Raw genomic sequence first — 23625 nt, forward strand, 5'->3', positions numbered from 1 at the left:
GGATGGATCTTCAAATCCCAGTGACTGACTGGTGGGGTGGGCAGTGGAGATAGAAGCACCATAGGTGCACAGGTCTGTGGGTGCAGAACGTGCTCACCAGGTCGTTCCCACTGGCAATGGACAGGGAGAGCGGGGAGTGGCCACTCCACAGCAGGTTAGGATTTGCTCTGTGAGACAGAAGGAGCCGGATGATGTCCCTGGCACACTGGGTGGGGAGGAAGGCAGAGCATGACAGGTTAGAGAGGTCCCCCACCCACAAGGAGCACCTGCCAGTAGTCATCAATGTAAATGCCCTGAAATCAGGGCAGCCACTCAGCGGCTACTCCCCCAACCATCACTTTCCCTGGCACAAGGTGTTCAGAATTGGGGATGGATGGATGAATAGGTGAATGGTGGGGAGGTGGATGGGTCTTCAAACAAAGAAGATTTTTTTTTCTTTTCTTTTTTTGAGATGGAGTTTTGCTCTGTTGCCCAAGCTGGAGTGCAATGGCACTATCTCAGCCCACTGCGACCTCTGCCTCCCAGGTTGAAGCGATTCTCCTGCCTCAGCTTCCTGAGTTACTGGGATCACAGGTGTGCGCCACCATGCCTGGCTAATTTTGTATTTTTAGTAGAGACAGGTTTTCTCCATGTTGGTCAGGCTGGTCTTGAACTCCTGACCTCATGATCCGCCCACCTCGGCCTCCCAAAGTGCTGGGATCACAGGCGTGAGCTCCTGTGCCAGCCTAAACAGAGAAGATATTTTCTAAGCATTCATCATTTCCAAATGAAAACCAGGAGGACAATGATGCATATGTTGATTTAAAGTTTGGTTTCAGAGGACAAGGGACAGTCCAGACCACACAACCACGTGGCAGGTCCTGGCATATCGTAGGTGTGACTGGAGGAACCTCCTCCCCCAGGGCTCGGTGACTGTAGAGGACGGCTTGAGGGTGAAGAGCCCCACCCTGGGCACCAGGAAGGTGGGCCCATCCCTGCCATCCCTGCTTCCCCACCCTCCTCTGTTTCCCCTCCCCTTCCCAGTGTCACCCATGCGCCCATTCACACACACAGCACTTCTGCACACTCATCCAAAGGCTCATGCCAGGACCACACAAGTGAAGGCCCAGGATCATTAATTTTATTTATAAGTGGGTAAACTGAGGTTCGGTGTGCCATGTGCTCATGGCCAACTGACTTAGGCTGCACCTGCTACCACACAGCAAAGCTGAGACCTGGCCTCAGTTTCCCCACATCCACCCCAGCTGCTGGGTGTCTTCGGAGTGGTTCCAACACCCAACTTGGTAGGAATTAACCTCCAAGGCAGGCAGGAGGCAGCAGGCAGGAGGCAGCAGCCTCAGGGCCAGTGGGGCAGTGCCTAGGGCTCTAGAATATGAGACCTGCCCTGGGTCCTGAGTCAGAAACACACGAGAGTGACAGAGGAGAGTTGGCAGCTCGGGACGGAAGGTCACAGCCAGGCGGCCGAGGTTCCCACACGTGCCTGACCAGGCCCTGTGTTAAGAAACCAACTTTATGCCGCCACCCACCCCCGTGCATGCATTCGTGTGTGTGTGCGTGTGTGCGTGTGAGTGCAAAATCCCATCCTCCCATGCGCCCCGGCTTCTGCCTGAGACTCAGCCTGAGAACTGCGCCCCCTGCTGGCAGCCCTTCGCCCGCCAGACCCCGGCCCTCACCTCGTAGTTGTCCTCCCGCTCACAGGCCACGTGCAGAGCCGTCCTGCCCCCCTCCTCGGGGAGGGGCGTGTGTGTGCCGTAATAGGCTCGGGGAGGGCCTGGCTCGTTGCTAAGCTTCAGACTAGAGGGCAGCAGGTCCACCTGTGTAAAACGGAGGGCTCTGCCAGCGTCCACGGACCTGCCGTGTGCCCACGGGAACAGCAAGGGAACAAGGGAGCTGCCTCCCCAAACTGCAGGTCTGGAGTCTCACCCCTCGAAACCCTCTTGTAAACTGATGCCTGGCTTTCTGTGTGCCTGTCCCCTGCACACCTATCCCTGAGACACCCCAACATCCACAGGGGTCACAGCCATTGTGCCCTCCCCTCGCGGCCCTCCCCGCGCTGAGCGGCACACACCCATGTCCAGCATGCACATGTGCTCAGTGGCTTCTGCAGTGTGCCAGGAACTGGACAAGGCTCCGTGGGGTACAGAAAGGAAAGCAGCCCCGTGGAGGAAGGAAGACGTGACCTCAGAGCCCGTGACTGGGGGTGTTTTGGAGCTTGGTAGGGCCTGGGGGGGACAGGATGGCTTTGGCCTGGAGGAGACCCTGGGTACAAGGAACTGGCCTCTGTCTACAAAGAGAAACCTTCCGAAAGGCGTGAGATCGCTGCCTGCAACAGGTCCTCATGGGGCCCCCTGCTCTGCGGGCTGCCTGAACAAACACATTCTTAGCTCATTCCAATCAACCATTTCGGCCTCTCGATATCAGAAGCCCGCTGGCTAAGGCTGGCATCCAGATGGGTTTTCTGTGCAGATCTCCACTGCTGCGGCCCCAAGCCAGCAGGCCCTCAGGCTCGGCATAGGGTGTGACTCCATCCAGCCAAGGCCCCACACCCCCGCCGCAGGTCTCGAGACACGCACCTGGCCGGGCTGGTAGGTGTCGTCCTTGTCGGCTGCCCTGGCATCCACGTCGGTGATGGCATGCAGCAGCAACTCCACAATCCGGACACCCTCCTCCCCAGGAAGGGCTGCAGCGATGTGGAGCGGTGTCAGGGTGCCCAGCTGTGGAGGAAACACCGGGGTGGGGTGAGGCACATGCTCATGGGGAGAGACAGGTGAGGTACCTGGGGGACCCAAATGCCAGGGACATGGCTGAGACTCCGAGGGCACCATTCTCAGCCTCACCAGCCCCAGGGTGTGCAGGACACTGGTCCCTGAAGCAGCGTGGGCAAAGCTCCCAACACACTGAGCAAACCACACCTGCTGCTTCCAACGCCTGATCTGCCTCTGTCCACCAGGGCCACAGGTAGGAGGGCTGGCCCCAAACCAGTGTGATTTTAAGCCACCATCCACACCCTCCCTGCCCTTGCCAGGCCCACCAGCTCCTGTGGCCTCCTGACTCCAGCCCCTGACCTGTCCATTCTCCACCCAGTGTCCCCAGCCGTCAGCTGACAGCATCCATACAGGGCACCCCGACTCAGCAGCAACACAGGGGTGTTCACAGGGGCTGCAGCCTCTGAAGGCAGCCCTGCCAGCCCAAGGGAGCGCCTGGCTGGGAATGGACAGTCGGCCTTGGGTCAAGAGATGCTCCCTGACCCCTTAAACACCAGCCTTGCTCAAACGGGAAAGAGAAAAGCACCCAGGAGGGCCCCCTAAGGGCGAGACAGATGAGCTTGGATGGTAGGAAGAGCCACCAGCATGAGGACCAGCCAGAGGAACTTGGGGAGAGCAGCTGGGTGTACCCATGTGGGCCCATCCACCCATGACCCAGGGAGATGGCTGGGGCATCTCAGGCAGAGGGCAGGGCAGGGTCCAGGCGGCTGCTGACTCCCAGAAGAAGTGGGACTCTCCCAGCTTGATGGCAGCCCCTGGGACCCCCACACAGCCCAACACCCACAGCCTCAAGCATGACCAGGGCCAGCAGCACCTACGCCCAGCAGAGGCATGCAACAAGAGGAGAGAAACGGGGGCACAATGCAGGCACCGCCTGTCGTGGGGGAGGCTGGTGCTGCAGGTGACAACCTACTGACCCCAGAGAGATGCAGACCCATGCAGCCAAGGGGAGAAAGGACAGCCACTCTGCTACAGCAAGCATTGCCATGCCCAGCGCCCTGATAGTGCGGCCGAACAGTGAGGGGCCCCCAACAAGCAAACTGTCCACAGGAAAAGGACTCCTGACGGCTTCAGACCCCGGAACAAAGCTCAACCCCACCACCAATAAAAGAAATGCAAATTTAAGCCATGCTGAGGTGTTGTTTTCCAACTGTGGAGGGGCGGCAGCTCTGCCTGACAAGGCTCCAGGGAAGGTAAATGCCAGCCCTGCTGGTGGGGTGTGGCAGGCCAGTCCCAGGAAGGCCACTGGGCACCTGCTCTCCTAACTCCTAACACATGGGGTCAGCAAGACCACTTTCATTCTCGGAGACAGAACTGCACACGTTCTGCAGATGTCTGGGTTGATTTCTTCGTGGCGTCTTTGTCACCTTGGTACTGATACATTCGTCTGGCCCCTGTGGATGCGACAGTTGTTTTATACACGTCTCTAACAGGAGTTTGAAACTGGCCCGATCATCCCGTAAAACTCATGTTTATGCTTTCTTTTGAATAAACATAGAAATTGACCCTCCCAATTTGAAAACTTGAGAAGGTGGGAGAGAGATCCAAGATGGCTGATCGCTAACAGCGCGGGATTGTAGCTCCCAGTGAAAGCGCAGAGAACGAGAGGACGCCACACCTTCAGACGAATTTTCGTCGCTCACAGACCAGAAGATTCCCAGTGGAGGGGCCCCACGGGTCGACAGCGCAACTCTTGTGGCCGGCGCAGCGGTTTTGCTGGCGCCTCGGTGTGGCAGCTCTTGGTGCAGAGTAAACGGGAGGAGATTCCCAGGCAGAAGAGCAACATCAGTCTTATCGCTGCTGTTTTGGCCAGCGCAGTGGGTTGCTCAGATTCCAGCGCTGGGAATCAATAAACTGGGCATCCACTCAGAAACCTAATTAGAAAGGTGGTAATCATAAAGAGGACAGATGGATAAACTTATAACAAAGGGAAGAAACCAGGCTAAAAAGGCTGAGAACACCCAAAATCAGAACCCCTCTCCCTCTACAGGGGATTGCAGTTCCTCATCAGCAACGGAACAAGCCCTGATGGAAAAGGACTGTGTGCCATTAACAGAAGTAGGCTTCAGAAGGTGGATGATAAGAAACTTCTGGGAGTTAAAAGAACTTGTTCTAACCCAATGTAAAGAAACTAAGAACTTTGGAAAAAGGTTTGACGAAATGCTAACAAGAATAGACAATATAGAGAGGAATATAAATGAACTAACAGAGTTGAAAAACACAACACAAAAACTTAGTGAAATATGCACAAGTTTGAATAGCCGAATGGATCAAGCAGAAGAAAGGATATCAGAGGTCGAAGACCCACTTAATGAAATAAAATGAGAAGACAAGAATAGAGAAAAAAGGATGAAAAGGAATGAGTAAAGTCTCCAAGAAATATGGGACTATGTGAAAAGACCTAATCTACGTTTGATAGGTGTACCTGAATGTGACGAAGAGAATGAATCCAAGCTGGAAAATACCCTTCAGGATATTATTCAGGAAAATTTTCCCAATCTAGCAAAGCAGGACAATATTCAACCCCAGGTAATACAGAGAACACCACAAAGATATTCCTCAAGAAGAGCCACCCCAAGGCACATAATCGTTAGATTCACTAGGGCTGAAACGAAGGAGAAAATACTAAGGGCAGCCAGAGAGAAAGGTCAGGTTACCCATAAAGGGAAGCCCATCAGATTCACAGCAGATCTCTCAGCAGAAACTCTACAAGCCAGAAGAGAGTGGGGGCCAATATTCACCATCCTTAAAGAAAAGAACTTTCAGCCCAGAATTTCATATCCAGCCAAACTAAGCTTCACAACTGAAGGAAAAATAAAATCTTTTATGAACAAGCAAGTACTCAGAGATTTTATTACCACCAGGCCTGCTTTACAAGAGCTTCTGAAAGAAGTATTATACATAGAAAGGAACAACAAGTATTAGCCTTTCTAAAAATATACCAAAAAGTAAAGAGCATCAACATAAAGAAGAATTTACATCAACGAATGGATAAAACAGCCAGTTAACATCAAATGGCAGTAACCCTAAATTTAAGTTGACTAAATCCCCCAATCAAAAGATACAGCCAAAACCCAACGGCATGCTACATGCAGACCCACTTCACATGCAAGGATACATAAAGACTCAAAACAAAGGGATGGAGAAAGATTTACCAACCAAATGGAGAGCAAAAATAAATGAATAAATAAAAAGCAGGAGTTGCAATTCTCTAATCTGATAAAATAGATTTTAAAGCAACAAAGATATAGTGGTAAAAGGATCAATGCAACAAGAGCTAACGATCCTAACACCCAGATACATAAGACTCATAAAGAGATTTAGACTCAATGAGACAGAAAATTAATAAGGATATCCAGGACTTGAACTCCGATCCGGAACAAGTAAACTCAATAAATATTTATAGAGCTCTCCACTTTAAATACACAAAATATTGATCAGCCATTATTAATACCCATGTTTAGAATAAAGCTACATTCCCGTTCTCTCTCCCTCTTTTTCTTCCTCTTTCTTCCTCTCCTTCACTCCTTTTTTTTTTCCTTTCTTTAAAAAAAACTAGTCTGTAGATAGCTGTCCATGTCTAACAGTATTATAGCTTGTTTACCATTTAGCTCTAATCAAATAAAGTCTCAAAAATTAACACTGCAATTCCTTTTTAGCGATCATGGTAAGAACTGGCTGGCTCTAGCGACATACTAAGCTATTCACTCACCGTAGGTATTTCTCACTAATGGCACAAGTGGCCAAATGTTAAACAGATATAGCTATATATTTCTAAATTTAATGAAAATTGTATCTAAGGACAATTTTAGAAAAAAAAAAAAAAAAAACTTGAGAAGGTTAAGTTTGTTGTATCTCAGCTCCTTTCTCAGGAGACCAACCCTCAGACCCAGACAGCATCGAAGAGCTGAAGGCACCAGATCATGGCATCTAGGAGTGAGACTGCAGACGCCCCGCCCTTCCTGACAGCCGGATCTGCCACCTGATTCCTGCTGGCCGACTGCTCGACTTCTCACCTGGGAGAAGGTGACCATCCCCACAAACTGCTCTTGCAAGACACGGGGCCAGAAATGAAAACTATTTGATTCTTCTGGGCCCAGAGACTATCGTAAAAGAGGTGATCACATGGGATTGCAAGGGGTGGTGGTGAGGGATAAAATCAGCTCAGAGTTTTTCTATAAATTAAACAATATCAAAAGCACATGGATATAAGGCCAGTGTCTGGACCCCTGTGTCAAAATAATAGGGTTTTCTTGGAGCTCTGATCTTCTCTTTAACAGAAAATTGTAAAAGGTTATAAACATTTTATGTAAATCTTACTTTCTGTTTCAACTGATTAAAATAAATTTGTTTACAAGTTTTTATTAAAATTAGTTTTAACATTAGTAATACATTGTACAAGGGTAAATATGCTTTTCTTTTTTCAATAAAATTTTTGTGTAACATTAATAAGAGATAATAAAAGCTTTGTTCACCTTTTGAGTAAGCTGCAGGAGAATGAAAGGAGAGAGAGGCGGATTCGGCAGGCCTCACGCTGTCTTCATTAGGCTTATTATTTGCGAAACTGATTCTCCCATCAAGGAGTAAAGGTTTTTGTGCGGTGGGGGTTGAAACACTGAAATTATTTTGGCTAAAGGAATGGTGATTTTATCTGACCTGCGATCTTGTTTTGTTAATATCAAGTGTCTCTAACCTCTGATATTTGAGAAACTCCAAAAGCAAAATTTCAAGTTTTAAATTCAGTTGTCTTTACCTCAAACTAGCTCTTTGGGGGATATTGGGCCCCCAAAGTCCAAGGGAGACGTATTAGGCTTATTTGGTATGTTAGAATTATCCAGAAAGCACTGTCAAATGCAAAGTGTGTTCAACTTTCTCTGGGTTGTATGTATATAGGCGCGCTGTTCACGTGTGTTCCAGGATTGTGTGACATTCCTGACATTCTGATGTCTTAATACACGTTTCAGGGGTTATCACAATTACTGTTAAACTGTTGTAAGACACAGAAATAACCCAAGTTCCTTGTCAACTGTGTCTTCAGCTGTGGTTGTCCTAAGACTTTTGTCATCCACAATTACTGCTTTGCTTTGATTTTTTTCCAAAAAGTGAGTTACAATCAGCTACAGTCCAGGGCTTGCTTCTCTGGGGGAGTTCATGGAAAGGACTATTGGATGCAGGTTTCTGATCACTTTGGAGATTATGCCATTGGGGAGGAAACTTCCAGGACTCCAATCAAAAAGCTGGTGTCGCCAGGCACAGCGGCTCATCCCCGTAATCCCAGCACTTTAGGAGGCCGAGGCAGGCGGATCACCTGAGATTGGGAGTTCAAGACCAGCCTGACCAACACCACGAAACCCAGTCTCTACTAAAAATACAAAATTAGCCAGGTGTGGTGGCGTATGTCTGTAGTCCCAGCTACTTGGGAGGCTGAGGCAGGAGAACTGCTTGAACCCAGGAGGCAGAGGTGGCAGTGAGCTGAGATCGTGCCATTGCAATCCCAGCCTGGGCAACAAGAGCAAAACTCCATCTCAAAAAAAAAAAAAAAAAAAGAAAAGAAAAGTTGGTGCTGACCCCAGAATGACTGCTAACCCAGTACGAAGCAGAGCAGCAGGTGACTGCATGGACTGAACTAAGGGAGAAATGGAGCCGTTTTTTGTGGCTTTTCTGAAACACTGCTGGTTCTTTTTGGTTCATTTTTCAGAGTCTGGAGAGCTTTTGCTTTGAGCTGCTCCCATCCTTTAACGATTGAGTAGAGTGTCCTCTTGCAAACGGAATTTGAGGCTTTTTTCTCTCTGCGCCTGACTTCTCCAGCATTTGGAAACTGTGCACAGTTTTTAAATCTGTGTCCGTGCGTTTGTTTGGGTACATTTACGAGGCATCTTTATTTCATGACGGGACACAGTGGGAGGAGCTGCTCACTCTCCCAGGGCTTTGGCTGGGACGGCACGTTTTCAGAAGGGGCAGATTGCTTTGAGAGATGGAGACTGGCTTTAACGAGCCGATGGGGCGCTCTCAGAACTGGCCTCACACCTTGTCTACGCGGCTCCCTTTGCATGCCTCCTGGCCTGGGATAAGTGGACCGTGTCACTTTCTGTCAGGCCCAGGAACTTCAAAGTAAGCTTCAGTCCCATATACATGGCCTGATTACCTACACAAGGTGCAGGAAGAATTACTGTCTTTTTTTTTTTCTTTTGCGACAGGGTCTCACTCTGTCACCCAGACTGCACTGCAGTGGTGTAATCATGGCTCTCTGCAGCCTCGACCTCCCAGGCATGAGTGATCCTCCTACTTCAGCCTCCAGAGTAGCTGGTTGTTTTGGGGCCTCGCAAAGAGTAGCTCTCCCGATTCACGCAGGGATCTGAAGGCACAGATGGAACCGTAGCTTGGCTTGAGAGGCCTTTGAGGTTGAGTCTGAGATTCCCTGTGAAAGGTTCCCGCAAAGCCAACTCAGGAGAGCCTGCATGGACAACGATTCTTGGCTGGGCACAGTGGCTCGTGCCTGTAACCCAGCACTTTGGGAGGCCAGAACAGGAGGGTTGCTGAGTCCAGAAGTTTGAGACCAGCCTGGGCAACATACTGAGACCCTGTCTCTAAAAAAATTTTTTTTTTAATTAGCCAGGCCTGGTGATACATGTCCCAGCTACTCTGGAGGCTGAAGTAGGAGGATCACTCATGCCTGGGAGGTCGAGGCTGCAGAGAGCCATGATTACACCACTGCACTGCAGTCTGGGTGACAGAGTGAGACCCTGTCTCAAAAGAAAAAAAAAAAAGACAATAATTCTTCCTGCACCTTGTGTAGGTAATCCGGCCACGTATATGGGACTGAAGCTTACTTTGCAGGTAGGTTGGTCTTGCTGTGATTTGCGTTTGGTGGAAGTGGAGGACTGGAAAGAGAAAGACTGTGTTTCAGAAAAAAAAATCTAGTATCAGATTAACTTTGGACTCCTGGGTTGGCCACATGGTCACCAATGGCATGGAGCTGCCCACAGGCCCCTCCTCAGCACGAAGCAGCCAAAGACCCACAGCCTGATTCCTCATGATGGAGGAACTGACTAATGGGGGTGGAACTGGCCCAACAGTCCCACAGAACTGATGCTTATGGTTTCCTGATTCCTCATGATGGAGGAACTGACTAATGGGGGTGGAACTGGCCCAACAGTCCCACAGAACTGACGCTTATGGTTTCTTTTTAATAAACATAAACATTAACCCTCCCATTCTTTAAAACTTGAGAAAGTTACATTGGCCTTATCTGAGCTCCTTTCTCAGGAAAGACACGAGCAGGTCTCCTAAACAGCACCAAGGAACAGAGAGTCACTGGATCACAGCATCTGGACAGTGAGGCCCTCGATCCCTCATCCATCGTGACTGCCTGTGGGACCAGCTGCTTCCTGTTGGCCAATTCTTCTGCCTTCGCACTCCTAACTCGTGTTTCCGCACACATGGTTACAGGTCTTCCCTGCTTTACGAATCCCCGGTTTTAGTCAGTCGAGGAGACGAATTTGAGAACGCTCTTCCGTTCTCCCCGCTGCAGCACCCGACCAAAGCCTTCCTTCCTGGCAGAGCTCGTCTCACTGATCTGTGCGGTGCGCAGCAGGATCTGGACAGAAGCCCTGGTGTTTGGGTAACATGCTCATTTCTGAACCCCCTGAAATATTTTAATTTTAAAAACTTTCTGTTTGAAAGATAAATGTGTAAATAATATGTTCCCAATCAGCAATTAACAGATGAATGAACAAATGAGGAAGTGAAGCATGCTGGCGCCCCGTTTAAAGGGTGTGACCCAAAAAGTTATGAAATTATCCTGAGTCTTAAACCAGAAATTCTGTTTTCTGTGTAACCTGACACTTGGAAGCAAAGTTTAATTACCAGGCTGAAAGCCTGGACACTAGGGGCCTGGACAGGGAGACCCACCTGCCCGCAAACACTCCATGCCGCCCGAGCAACAGCTGGCAAGGCTGGTGCCCAGAGAGAGCCATCAGCTCTCACCCCATCAGTACCCTGTGAGGAAAGCAAAGGGCTGAAACGATGGATGAGCGTGTATGTAACCGGAGAAGAAAAAATACTACAGGCAAATTTCACAGAAGTGGCCAGACCCCCGCCCCCCGTTCTGGGGGCACCCAAAAGTGGCCCTGGTGCCAGTTCGTCACCCATCTGGAATGTTCTTGGCCACTGTGGACAGCAGTCGTTTCTCCAGTGCGGATGAGTGGATGCAGTGAACGGGAAATGGTGACGGTCTTAGTCTAGATCTTAGAGAAATAGCTGTAGGGCCCTTCAAAATACAAAGAATGACAAGAGTTCAGACAAGGGATGAACCGCAGCGGAGAACGTCATGTTAAAGCGAAGAGGAAACGCCGCAGCAGGCCCGCGCTTGCCGTCAACCCTGCACCTCGGTGGGTCCCCTGCGCACCCCGACGGCCCCCGGGGGACTGACGGGATCAGCCGGGGACGCCCGGCCTCGCCCTCAGCCTTCCCTCCGGGGAGGAGCAGCCACGGGCGGGGACTGATTCGGTTCCAGAAGGCTGGAAATTCGGGAAGGACGCGCTTCCAGCAGCTGTGCTGCGGTGGAGGGTGGGGGGCTGCAGGCCACCGGGGTGCGGTGGGGGGGGGGAGGAGAGTTGTTTGAACAAGCTAAACCCACAAAGCCCCTAAACCCGCAAAGCCCCGAGTCCCCAGTGAAACGGCAGAAACACTGAACTTGCTTCAAAGGCCCAGCAGCGGGTGGACTCGGGGAAAACGCCCGTGAAGCCGCCGCCCGGGAAAGGCGCAGCCGCGCGGGGCTCCCGGTGCCCGAGAAACAACACACACAGTCGGATTCCCCTTCACAGGGTCTCTCAGCTAAACATGCTGCTGGCGGGGGCCGTCGGGCCAGAGAGGGGCTGAGCCGCAGAACCCTCTGCCGCCGCCGCAGGTGACCCGACGACGCTGAGCCGGAGCGCACGGGCCGCCGCCTGCCGGGCACGGTCTCCCCTCCCCAGGCGCCTTCAGAACGCGCTTCCCTAAGTTTGCTCCAACGCTGGGAAAAGATGACAAGCGTCGTGAGATACCCTGAAAAGCAGCAGGGCGTTCAAATCCTGCCTGGGGACCTGGGGGGACAGCGGGCTCCGGCGCCGTCCTCAGCACTCACAGCCCAGCGCCGGCCCCGCGATTCCGCCTGCTCGGCCCACGCCCCGGGCCCGGAGTCCGCGCGGCTCCTACCTGCGGGGGGAAGCGGATGTCGGTCCTCGCCCCGTGCTCCAGCAGCAGCCCCACCCCGTCCGTGTCGCCGGCCTTCACCGCGAGGAACAGGACCTGCATGGGCACGCGGCACACGTTGGGGTCCGCGCCCCGGCGCAGCAGCAGCTGGATGGTCCGCCAGCGCTTCTTCCGCCTGGAAAAGCCATTGCGCTCGTGGGCCCCCGGAGGGCCGGCACCCAGGCCGCAAGGCCGGCCGCCCGCACGGCGCCCAGGACGGGCCAAGCCAGCGAGGAGGCCGGGGAGGGGCGCATGGAGGTTATGTGTGTGCCGCAACCACACGACACACACCACACGGCACACACACAGCACACGGCACACACACAGCACACACAAGCCACACCACAGCACACACCACACACACAAGCCACACCACAGCACACACCACATACACAGCACACAGCACAAAACCACAAACACAAGCCACACCAGAGCACACACATGCACACAGCACACACACATACACAAACCACACCAGAGCACACACACACCGCAGCACACACCCACACACAGAGCACACAACCAGTTACATACACAAGCAACACCAACGCACACACATGTACACACAGCAACCAAACACAAGCCACACCAGAGAACACACATAGCACACACACACAGCACACACACACAGCACAAAACCACGAACACAAGCCACACCAGAGAACACACATAGCACACACACACACACACAGCACACCGCCCCACAGCAATACCCACACATACCACACAGCACACACACATACACAAACCACACCAGAGCACACACACACACAGCACACACCACATACACAAACCACACCAGAGCACACAGCACACACACACCACACACACAAGCCACACCATAGCACACACACAGCACACCGCCCCACAGCAATACCCACACATACCACACAGCACACACACATACACAAACCACACCAGAGCACACACACACCGCAGCACACACCCACACACAGAGCACACAACCAGTTACACAAGCAACACCAACACACACACATGTACACACAGCAACCAAACACAAGCCACACCAGAGAACACACATAGCACACACACACAGCACACACACACACAAAACCACAAACACAAGCCACACCAGAGCACACACATGCACACAGCACACACACATACACAAACCACACCAGAGCACACACACACCGCAGCACACACCCCACACAGCACACAGCACACACCCACACACAGAGCACACAACCGGTTACACAAGCAACACCAACGCACACACATGTACACACAGCAACCAAACACAAGCCACACCAGAGAACACACATGCACACAGCACACAGCCACACACAGACACATCACACAGCATGTGGACTGGACTGCCAGGGGTGCGTGGACCACATTTGAGACCCTCTGGTCTAGAAAGGGTGGGCAGCAGGAGTGTGTGGGCTCCCCAGGCAGGTGTCACTCACAGGCACCACGGCTAGGATAGGACCTCCGGCAGTGGCCCCTGCTGAGGCTCCCATAGAGACACTTCAGGCCAATGCCAAAGGCCACAGCAGGGGTGGGGTGGCTCTGAAAATGGCCCATCACTATGGCACCCCCACAGGCCTGGGCATGGCATGGGGCCACCAACACAGGGATGCTCACACATTCAGACACGTCTCTGGACACAATGCCTCCCACTGGCACAAAGAGACGCGGGTCCACCACGCATAGGAGTCAGCCCCAGTAGTGGCCCTCCCCTGCCAGCCGGCGCCAGGACCTACTCAACCATGGACAGCGCCATCCTCCTTATGTTCCCTTTGTCGGAGCTTCTGGTGCACAGCGAGGGCGAGGCCCTCCTCAGCAGGCTGTGGGACTGGGCGCTCTTCTCCAGCATGGCCTGCGAGAGCTCGATGGGGAAGCTGCACACACACACGTTGGACTCCAGGTTCGTCTCGGTGCTGCACGGAGTGTACTGGTCTGTGTTTCCCAGCACGTGCTCGAGCCCACGCTCCACGTGGCCGAGGCTGCCCTTCACCAGTGGCGAGTCCCCGTTCAGAGAGCCGCTCCTCTGGTCCACAGAGTTCCCAGACTGCCTGGTGCCCTGGGAGAGGCTGCGCTCCTGGCTGCCCAAGACGTGTGGCCTCAGCTCACAGTTACCCTGCGAGGGCACGTCCACCTCATAGTTCAGAGACTCCAGGCTTGTGTCCGTGAACGATGATGAAAGCATTGGAGCAACTGCAAGTTGTGGAGGCTCCTTTGCAAAGAACCAAAGAAGTATCATTAGAAGAAATTCCAGTGAAAACCTCATTCTAGGACCTTCTTCAGCAAGGACCAATGCCCATGGCCTGGAGCTGTCGTCCAAGTGCCCAGGCTGAAAAGACCAGGGCAGCTGTCCTCAAACCCCCAAGGAGAAAAGCTCCCCCGCCCGTGAACGCATCGCGCAGAAGCCTGCGCCTGACCAGGCCACACCCCAGGCTGCGTGGCCCTGTGCGTGGCTGCTCACAAAACGTGGCCCGTCCACAGCCAGGTGCTTAGGAGTGAAGGAGAGGTTGGGAAAAGAAGGCAAACGGCTTGATGGTGTGGCTTACACTGATCACACACCAGCACGACTGGATTTTGAATACATTCAAATGAAATATATAACTAAAATTAATTCCACCTGGTTTACTTTTTCATGTGGCTACCTCCCAGATTTTAATTACACATTGAATTTCTGTTACACGACACTGCCCTTGATCCATTTGTGTTTTGAGCCATGGGTCCCAAAGCGTGGTCCCTGGACCAGTGGCACTGGTCAAACCGCCCAAGAGTCCCATAGACGGTCGTTTTTGGATAAACATAGAAATCCTTCCTACTTTATTATTCTATTATTTTAAGGCCCACAACCTATTGTTCTCTCACTATTACACAACAGCTCTAGTTCTTCTGCTAAAGCTTGAAACCCGTATTTATTTTATCTGAGTTCCTTTGTCAGGAAAGGACCCTCAGGAAGCGTCAGAGAACTGAAGCCCACCAGATCACCACAGCAGATGCCGCCTTGCCTCGCCCCAGCTCCTGTTTTCTCACACTTTGTTACACTTGTTCCCTGCTACATAAACTCCCGGTTTTAGTCAATCAGGGAGACGGACTGCGAATGAGCTCCCAGCTCCTCAGGTGCAGCCCAGTGACAGCCTCTTCCTTAGCAATACCTGACATCTCAGTGATTGGCTTTCTATGTGGCAAGCAGCAGGACCAAGACTGAACCCCTGGTGTTTCGGTAACATCGGTATTGCCAGGAAACTGTTAGGCATGCAGATCGGCCCCCACCTTGGGGGCGTTGTCACAGATGCCCGCCCTCCCTCCACAGCACTGGCAGGGCAAGTCTCAGGGCCCCAGGCTGCTGTGCAGGTGACCTGTAAAGAACACACATCCCTGGGCATCTGTGGTGGAGCTCAGGGTGCCTTAGGAGATGCGCAGGCTCTGTCTCTCTTGCCCACTCCCTGACTTGTCTTGTAACTCACCCTGTATAATAAGCCTGTTCCACACAGGAGGAGAGAGCAGGCTTGGTGGACACTTAGAGGGAGGAGCCAGCAGGGGACAGTGGGTGGCGTGGTGGCCATGCGGGGCTGACCTGGGGCTTGGGCACGGTCCGCTCAGCAATGTTGGGCTTGAAGGACTGGGCAGGATAGTACAGGAGGAAACACATGCTGAGTGGCGTGAGGCCCTCGTCTGAGCGCTTGTTCACGTCGGCCCCACAGTCCAGGAGAAGGTTGACAATGTGGTCGTGGCAATGAGTCTGCAGGGAGACGGGGCAGGACTCAGGAGGATGCGCCTGGCCCTCAGGGGTGAGAAGGGTCACTGGGCATCCTGCTACCCTCAGGAGGCCACCCGCTGGCAGAGCAGGAACTGGTGCTCATTTGGGCGCTTGGCAAAGGGATGAGTGTGGGACAGACGAGTGGAATGGGCACTGTGCCCCAAGCCCTTCTCCACTGGACCTTGAGTGTCACGCTCAGCTGAAGGGGTTTCCACTGAACGGTGAGGTGGAGGTGTGTACACATCAGTGTCCCCACATACTTCGGCTCTACTTCTGCAGAGGGGACCACAGAGCGCCACCCACATGCGTGACCTCCACAGCTGAGCTCCTGCAGGCACCAGCCAGGGTGGGTGGGGGACTCACAGCAGCCGCAGCGAGCACAGTGTAGCCCTTTGCGTCCGCCACGTCAGCACTGGCCAAGTCGTCCTTCAGGACCCCGTAAATCCAGCCATGGTTCCCTTCCTCAGCATTTACGATCATCTCCATGGCAAGCTGCTCTTTGGGCCCGCAGAGTGCAAAGCCGCTGCGCTTCCCCTCCAGGATGGCGCCCATATTCCAGCTGGTGTGAGCTGGCTTGTTCCTGGCAACACAGCAAGTTTCAATGGGCCTGGACCAGGTTCTACACCACTCAGCACCTCCCATGAGAAAGGGCCCAGCTGAGCCACCTCCCTTCAGCGCCTCTCCTTCTTATGGCTCAGCCCCAACCCCTGTGCTCACTCTTCAGGCACCCTGGGTGCTGGCGGCTGCACCCCCAGCTGCTCATGATCCACTAGGGTGCACACCACCTAGAGGTCAAGATGCTCGGGCTCTATTTCTGTCCCAGCAGGACTGTGCTGGCTGCCAGCACACCCCTACATCTCTGATTCATCTGGGTCACTGGGTGCTTGCTGGGAAATGGGCTGTCACAGCAAAGGCCCTGGGTAGGAAGGAGACCAGCATACACGTGGGTCCAGTCTCAGCACCAACACCCACGTTCCGCCCTCTGCTCATCCACTTTTGTCTGAATAGACAACACGCATCTCTCATGACTTACTCACCACACAGCACTGATGCCTCCTGATGTGTACACAGCCCCGTTTCACAATCAAGAACCTACGCATTACAGTTGCTTCTGTACCTAACAGTCTTCAACAATCACAAGCCCACCATGATGGATGGATGGGTGGGTGGGTGGATGGATGTTGCATGAGTCAACTGATGGATGAACGGATGGGTGGGTGGGAGGATGGATGGATGGTTGGGTGGGAGGATGGATGTTGCATGAGTGAACTGATGGATGAATGGATGGGTGGGTGGATGAATGATACATGAATAGATTGATAGATGGATAGACAGGTAGTCAGGTGGATGAATGGGTAGGCAGGTGGGTAAATCAGTGGATGGTTGGATGAATAAATATTGCATGGATGGATTGATGGATGAATCGATGGGTGGGTGGGTAGTAGATGACTGCTGCATAAGTAGATTGAGGGATGGATGGGTGGGTGGGTGGGTGGATAAACGGATGGGTGGGTGGGAGGATGGATGGATGGGTGAGTGTATGAACACATGGCTGAGTGGGCTGGTGGATGAATGGGTGCTGCATTGGTGGGTTGATGGATGAATGGATGGGTGGGTGGATGAATGATACATGAATAGATTGATAGATGGATAGACAGGTAGTCAGGTGGATGAATGGGTAGGCAGGTGGGTAAATCAGTGGATGGTTGGATGAATAAATATTGCATGGATGGATTGATGGATGAATCGATGGGTGGGTGGGTAGTAGATGACTGCTGCATAAGTAGATTGAGGGATGGATGGGTGGGTGGGTGGGTGGATGAATGAGTAGGTATGTGGGTGGTTGAATGGATGCCTGGATGAATGGGCATTGCATGGGTGGATTGCTGGATGGATAGGTAGGTGGGTGGGTGGGTGGATGAATGGGTAGGTATGTGGGTGGATGAATGGATGCCTGGATGAATGGGTGTTACATGGGTGGATTGCTGGATAGGTGGGTGGATGGATAGGTGGGTGGTTAGATGTGTGGGTGGATGAATGGATGCCTGGATGAATGGGTGTTACATGGGTGGATTGCTGGATAGGTGGGTGGATGGATAGGTGGGTGGTTAGATGTGTGGGTGGATGAATGGATGCCTGGATGAATGGGTGTTACATGGGTGGATTGCTGGATAGGTGGGTGGATGGATAGGTGGGTGGTTAGATGTGTGGGTGGATGAATGGATGCCTGGGTGAATGGGTGTTGCATGGGTGGATTGCTGGATGGATAGTTGGGTGGGTGGATGAATGGGTAGGTATGTGGGTAGATGAGTGGATGAATGGATGCCTGGATGAATGGGCATTGCATGGGTGGATTGCTGGATGGGTAGGTGGGTGGGTGGATGAATGAGTAGGTATGTGGGTGGATGAATGGATGCCTGGATGAATGGGTGTTACATGGGTGGATTGCTGGATAGGTGGGTCGGTGGGTGGGTGGGTGGATGAATGGGTAGGTATGTGGGTGGATGAATGGATGCCTGGGTGAATGGGTGTTACATGGGTGGATTGCTGGATAGGTGGGTGGATGGATAGGTGGCTGGGTGGGTGGATGAATGGGTAGGTATGTGGGTAGATGAGTGGATGAATGGATGCCTGGATGAATGGGCATTGCATGGGTGGATTGCTGGATGGGTAGGTGGGTGGGTGGATGAATGAGTAGGTATGTGGGTGGATGAATGGATGCCTGGGTGAATGGGTGTCACATGGGTGGATTGCTGGATAGGTGGGTGGATGAATGGGTAGGTATGTGGGTAGATGAGTGGATGAATGGATGCCTGGATGAATGGGCATTGCATGGGTGGATTGCTGGATGGGTAGGTGGGTGGGTGGATGAATGAGTAGGTATGTGGGTGGATGAATGGATGCCTGGGTGAATGGGTGTCACATGGGTGGATTGCTGGATAGGTGGGTGGATGGATAGGTGGCTGGGTGGGTGGATGAATGGGTAGGTATGTGGGTAGATGAGTGGATGAATGGATGCCTGGATGAATGGGCATTGCATGGGTGGATTGCTGGATGGGTAGGTGGGTGGGTGGATGAATGAGTAGGTATGTGGGTGGATGAATGGATGCCTGGGTGAATGGGTGTCACATGGGTGGATTGCTGGATAGGTGGGTGGATGGATAGGTGGCTGGGTGGGTGGATGAATGGGTAGGTATGTGGGTAGATGAGTGGATGAATGGATGCCTGGATGAATGGGCATTGCATGGGTGGATTGCTGGATGGGTAGGTGGGTGGGTGGATGAATGAGTAGGTATGTGGGTGGATGAATGGATGCCGGGATGAATGGGTGTTGCATGGGTGGATTGCTGGATGGGTGGGTGGGTGGGTAGATGTGTGGGTAGATGAACGAATGCCTGGATGAATGGATGTTGCATAGGTGCATTGATGCATGAATGGATACTAGGTGGCTGGGTGATTGAGTGGGTGGGTGGATGGACTGATGAATGAAAAGCAGCCACTTATTCTCGGAAAATACACATTCTGAAACAGTTTATTGACATCTGAGGTCAATGTTTAGGAAAGAAATTAAAGTGTTCTTGAATATTTTAACTAAAAAATTAAACAATTTAGCAGGGTGCAGTGGGAGGCCTTTGGGAGGCCAAGGTGGGCAGATGAAGAGGTCAGGAGATTGAGAACACCCTGGCCAACATGGTGAAACCCCGTCTCTACTAAAAATACAAAAATTAGCTGGGCATGGTGGTACACGCCTGTAGTCCCAGCTACTCAGGGGGCTGAGGCAGAAGAATTGCTTGAACCCGGGAGGCGGAGGTTGCAGTGAGCCGAGATCATGCCACTGCACTCCAGCCTGGACAACAGAGCAAGACTGTTTCAAAAAAAAAGCATTAAACACTTCTCCTTGGGTGGCTGACTTTCTTGAGGCTCTGGGTAGGGTAAGAGGGTTTTTCAAACACCAACAGAGCAGAGAATTTTTTCACACCATCCTCGGACAAATCAAAGGCCTGGCTGGGCCGCAACACCACTACTTCCCTGTGCTCCCACCCTTGGCTCTCAGGCATCCCTCACCACCTCATACAGTCATAACAAAAACCCTGCTCTCCATGTCAACCCTGCCAGGAGACTTGGCCCACAGAACACCTAAGGCCCGCTGCAATGGTGGGGCAGGGCATTAGCTACGGCCTGCACGAGGGAAATGCACAGTGCCCAGGCCCAGGACTCACCCTCAGCTGCATGGACTCAGGAGCTTCTCCCTAGCCACATCCCCCAGGTTCCACCTGGCTGCACATTCACCAGGCCACCTCCTGATCACTCCTATCCCCAAGAGTGGGCGGGTGGGATCCTGAGACCCCCATTCCCCTGCACAGACATCCAGGGCCCCAGGGCCCACCTGCTCCCAGCGCCAGCCGGCAGGGCCTTCCCCCTCCCACTTCATTACCACCCACATCAGTCACTTCATGGGAGGGGCGAGTTTAGGTCACCTGAGGGAGCAGCCTCAGTGGCAGCCGGCCGAGGGCCTCAGGAGCCTGCCTAGGAGTGGCCTGCGCCATGCAGGGCTCTGGGGGAAGAGCAGTAGAGACTGGTCACCTGAACTTGTAAGTTTGCTTCTGGATTTTGACCAACAAAGGGGTCTCGTTGGTTATGAGCCAGGGTTCTTCATCCTCAACGAACGGAGGGACGTCGCTGAGGAAGAGGCGGGCGTCCAGCTCTCGGCGGAAAGAGCTGGTCCCGGGCAGGTGCTCACTGTCGGTGGAGTAGACATACATCTCTGGAGGCAGTATCAGGTCGTCGTGGAGAAGCAGCCGCTTGTACTCATAGGAAAAGGGGTCCTGTCCCTCCTGCGGTCCCCACTCTGTCTCCTCCTCATCTGAGTGGCTGATCCTCGCAGGGCTGTGGCTGAGGACGCTGGAGAACTCAGGGTAGCCGAGGAGGGAGAAGCCGCCAGGGCTCTGGGTGCACAGCTTGATGAGGTGCCCCCGGAACCACAGCCCCACATCCTGGCTGCCGTCAGGGTAGGTCTCGACGCCTGGCCCGAACCGCTGGTCCGCTTTGTACAGCCCCTGCCGAGGAAGCACAACAGGCCAAGGAGAGATGGCCCAGCCCAGCGGCGTGCTGCGATCAGGTCCGCACAGGCACAGGAACACCGAGAGCAGAAACATTTCCCAAGAAATGCATCCATTCTCCCAGCACACATCCCTGGAGGCTTGGGCTGTGCTGCCCCGGGAGCGAGGCCCACCAGCTCTCCCGAGGGGCAGGAAGGAGGGTACTCCACAGACAACACGGAAGGTGGTGGGGAGGTCTCCGTGGCCTCTGAGAAGGTGAGGACATGATGGAGGTCTCAAGGTGAAAGCGTGTCAGAGACGCCAGGTGTGGGTTCAATCCAGGGAGCCCAGCCCAAACCCCCCAACAGGCTGGGGCAGCAGTGCGTGGGGAGGAAGTGCAGGCAGCAGGTCAGGTGTGACCCAAGAAGGGGCAGGAGGGGGAGGAAGAGACAGAGGAAAGGAAGAGGAGAAGGAGAAAAGAGGGAAGAGCGGGAGAGGAGGCCAAGGGGAGGAGGGGAGGAGGAGGGAGGGGAAGGAGAAACGGGACAGAGGAAGAAGGGGAGCCAATGCTTGCTTCTGGGAACCCAGCCGCTCCCAGGCCCTTGCATGTGGGTGGCAAAGGCCACGTGCAGGAGAGAAAGAAAGCACCCAGGAGGGCCTCACACACAACTAGTGAGCGGCCACTGCCAGGTGCCCAGGGCAGGGAGCGCAGAAGGGGCCTGCTGCCCAGGGGAGGCGCACCTTCCTGAGATGGCAGCGTTGAAGGACACCTGGAGGGCACGGTGGGCAGAGACGGCACAGGAAAAGGCGCCGAGGCAGCCACAGTGGGCGGCAGGGCGGCTTCCCTCCCAGGGCCCACACGCTCATGCCATCCGTGAAACAGGAACACCCCCACCTTGGAGGTCTCCACCTAAGATGGTTCAAATCTGTGTCCCCACCCACATGTCAAGTTGAACTGTAATCCTCAGTGTTCCAGGAGGATCACAGGGTGGATCCTTCATGAACGCTTTAGCGTCATGGTGCTGCCCTCAGGGCGTTCTTACAGGATCTGCTTAACAGTGTGTGGCTCCTCCCCCACACCCCCTGACCCCTGCTTGCTGCTGCCCCACCATGTGATTGCCTGCTCCCCGTTCACCTTCTGTCATAACCGGAAGCTTCCTGAGGCCATCCCGGCCATGCTTCCTGCACAGCCCGCAGAACCATGAGCCATGACACCTCTTTCCTTTCTAAATTACCCAGCTGAGGCATTTCATTAGGCAACGTGGGAATGGCCTAATATACCACCCATGCAACACGCCGCCTGAGCATCTCCGGCTACAAGCCCAGGGCTGGGTGCTGGGGATGCGCGGCTTCATGAGGCCCCTGCCCAGGAGCAGCTTGCAGCCCGGAAGAGGAGGCAGAAAATGAAGTGAAGTAAAGCATGCTCGGGCTTGCTCTGCTCTGCAAGGGAGTTGGGCACTGGGACTGCTTCCGAGGTGGCTCAGAGGGACGGAGGTGGAGAGAAGTAACAGGTGAGGTTGGGCCATAAGCAGGTGCCAGGCAGGACTGGAGGGCCTGGTGGGCATAGCGAGGAGGCTGCATGTTTACTCTAGGAGCTTCAGAGAGCCCCTGAGGAGGCGTCAATCACTGGATCAGATGGGCTGGGAAAAACACGGAGGCAGAGCAAGAGAAGGGGCCGTGGGCAGGGAAGCAGAAGGAGAAAACAGCCCCCGTGATGATGCTGAGGCCACAGGGGCGATGCCTAGGACCCCATGCTTCTGCTTCCGGGACCCACTGTAAGGAAATCATCACAGAAGCAACCACAAACGTGTTCACCGCAGCAGTATGTCTAAGAGAAAATTATAATAATAGTAACACCAAGGTTAAATAAGGGAGTGTCCACAGGACGCAGCACAGCCAGGCCTTACGAAGTCTGATTTCAATATAAACTACTTTTTGACCAGACAATCCTACTTCTAGGAAGGCTGCCCAAAGATCACCAGCAAATGGGAAGTGCCCACATCCTCAGTGCTTCCTCTGCAGCTGCATGAAGAGACCAAGTCGGCCTCCAGGAGAAGAACACGGCAGCGTGGTCACCCCAGGGGGCACCCCAGGGGGCGCCTCCCACCCACAGGAAAGGAGCGTATGTGCGCATTGCTCCTGCTTTGCAGAGATGAGCCCCAAGCTATGAAAAGGTCACGGGTGCTAAGAGAGGAACCAAGATGGGGGAGAAAGGGGTCCAAGCTGGACTCCTCTGTCTGGACCTTGTTTTCTAGATTTGGCTTTGGAACAATGTAATGTTTTGCATAATTAAAAACAAAATGAAAGAAAGATATTAAAAACAGAATCCCAAGAAAGCAAAATAAAGCAATTGGATGCAGCCCTACGTCCAGGTGGTGGATCATCCAGAGAGGAACCGTTCCCTGAGCCTGCACGCGTGGGGGGAGTGCACGTCACTGGGCTGAGCCCTGGGGACAGAAGAGCAGCAGGGAAGCCTTGCCCTGCTTGTCCTGATCATACCGGCAGCAATAGCTCTGTCTGGGTTCTGTTATTCTGAAGCAACCGTACATATTTTACGAGAAAAAACAAACAAGAATTTTAGTCAGTGGTTAAAAATCAGGATGTTTGTGCCTAAGAGAAAAGGATTACAACAGCACAGCTGCGAAGTGAAAGCCTGCGCTCCTGAAGAACTGGAAACCTCAGTATGAAAATGCACTTTTCATTAAAAATGGATCATTCTACTGAAAAAGTCTAGAAATAACTAGCCAGTGTAGTGGGAATGAGCACCCATATTATAGTCTCAAAGTGCCATGTCCCACTAAAAGAACCAGGCTCGACAGATTCCAGGTTCAGAGCAGCAAAGGTACAGAGG

The 23625-nt window shown here is 53.2% G+C and overlaps 1 protein-coding gene across 24 annotated transcripts in view; it reads right to left on the reverse strand.

Moving 5' to 3' along the window:
* The window catches only part of ANKMY1 (ankyrin repeat and MYND domain containing 1), a 77450-nt gene that overhangs the window by 24039 nt on the left and 29786 nt on the right, over positions 1-23625 (reverse strand). For 13 of the 24 annotated variants that reach the window (XR_008482334.2, XR_008482333.2, XR_004744965.3 and 10 more), the window contains 8 exons: positions 20320-20792; positions 16099-16315; positions 15553-15717; positions 13724-14196; positions 11961-12132; positions 2574-2714; positions 1674-1814; positions 98-205 (listed from right to left, as the gene is read on the reverse strand). Coding sequence is in view for 21 of the 24 variants with exons in the window: in XM_078328927.1 (XP_078185053.1) it covers positions 98-205; positions 1674-1814; positions 2574-2714; positions 11961-12132; positions 13724-14196; positions 15553-15717; positions 16099-16315; positions 20320-20792 (1890 nt within the window). In the remaining 3 variants the exon portion in view is untranslated. Of the gene's footprint in view, positions 1-97; positions 206-1673; positions 1815-2573; positions 2715-11960; positions 12133-13723; positions 14197-15552; positions 15718-16098; positions 16316-20213; positions 20793-23625 lie in introns of all 24 variants that reach the window. The other 11 variants (XM_078328930.1, XM_078328928.1, XM_035306260.3 and 8 more) reach the window with 7 other exon arrangements.

This window comes from Callithrix jacchus, chromosome 6, assembly GCF_049354715.1.
Source record: "Callithrix jacchus isolate 240 chromosome 6, calJac240_pri, whole genome shotgun sequence".
In the NCBI taxonomy this organism is placed as follows: domain Eukaryota; kingdom Metazoa; phylum Chordata; class Mammalia; order Primates; family Cebidae; genus Callithrix; species Callithrix jacchus.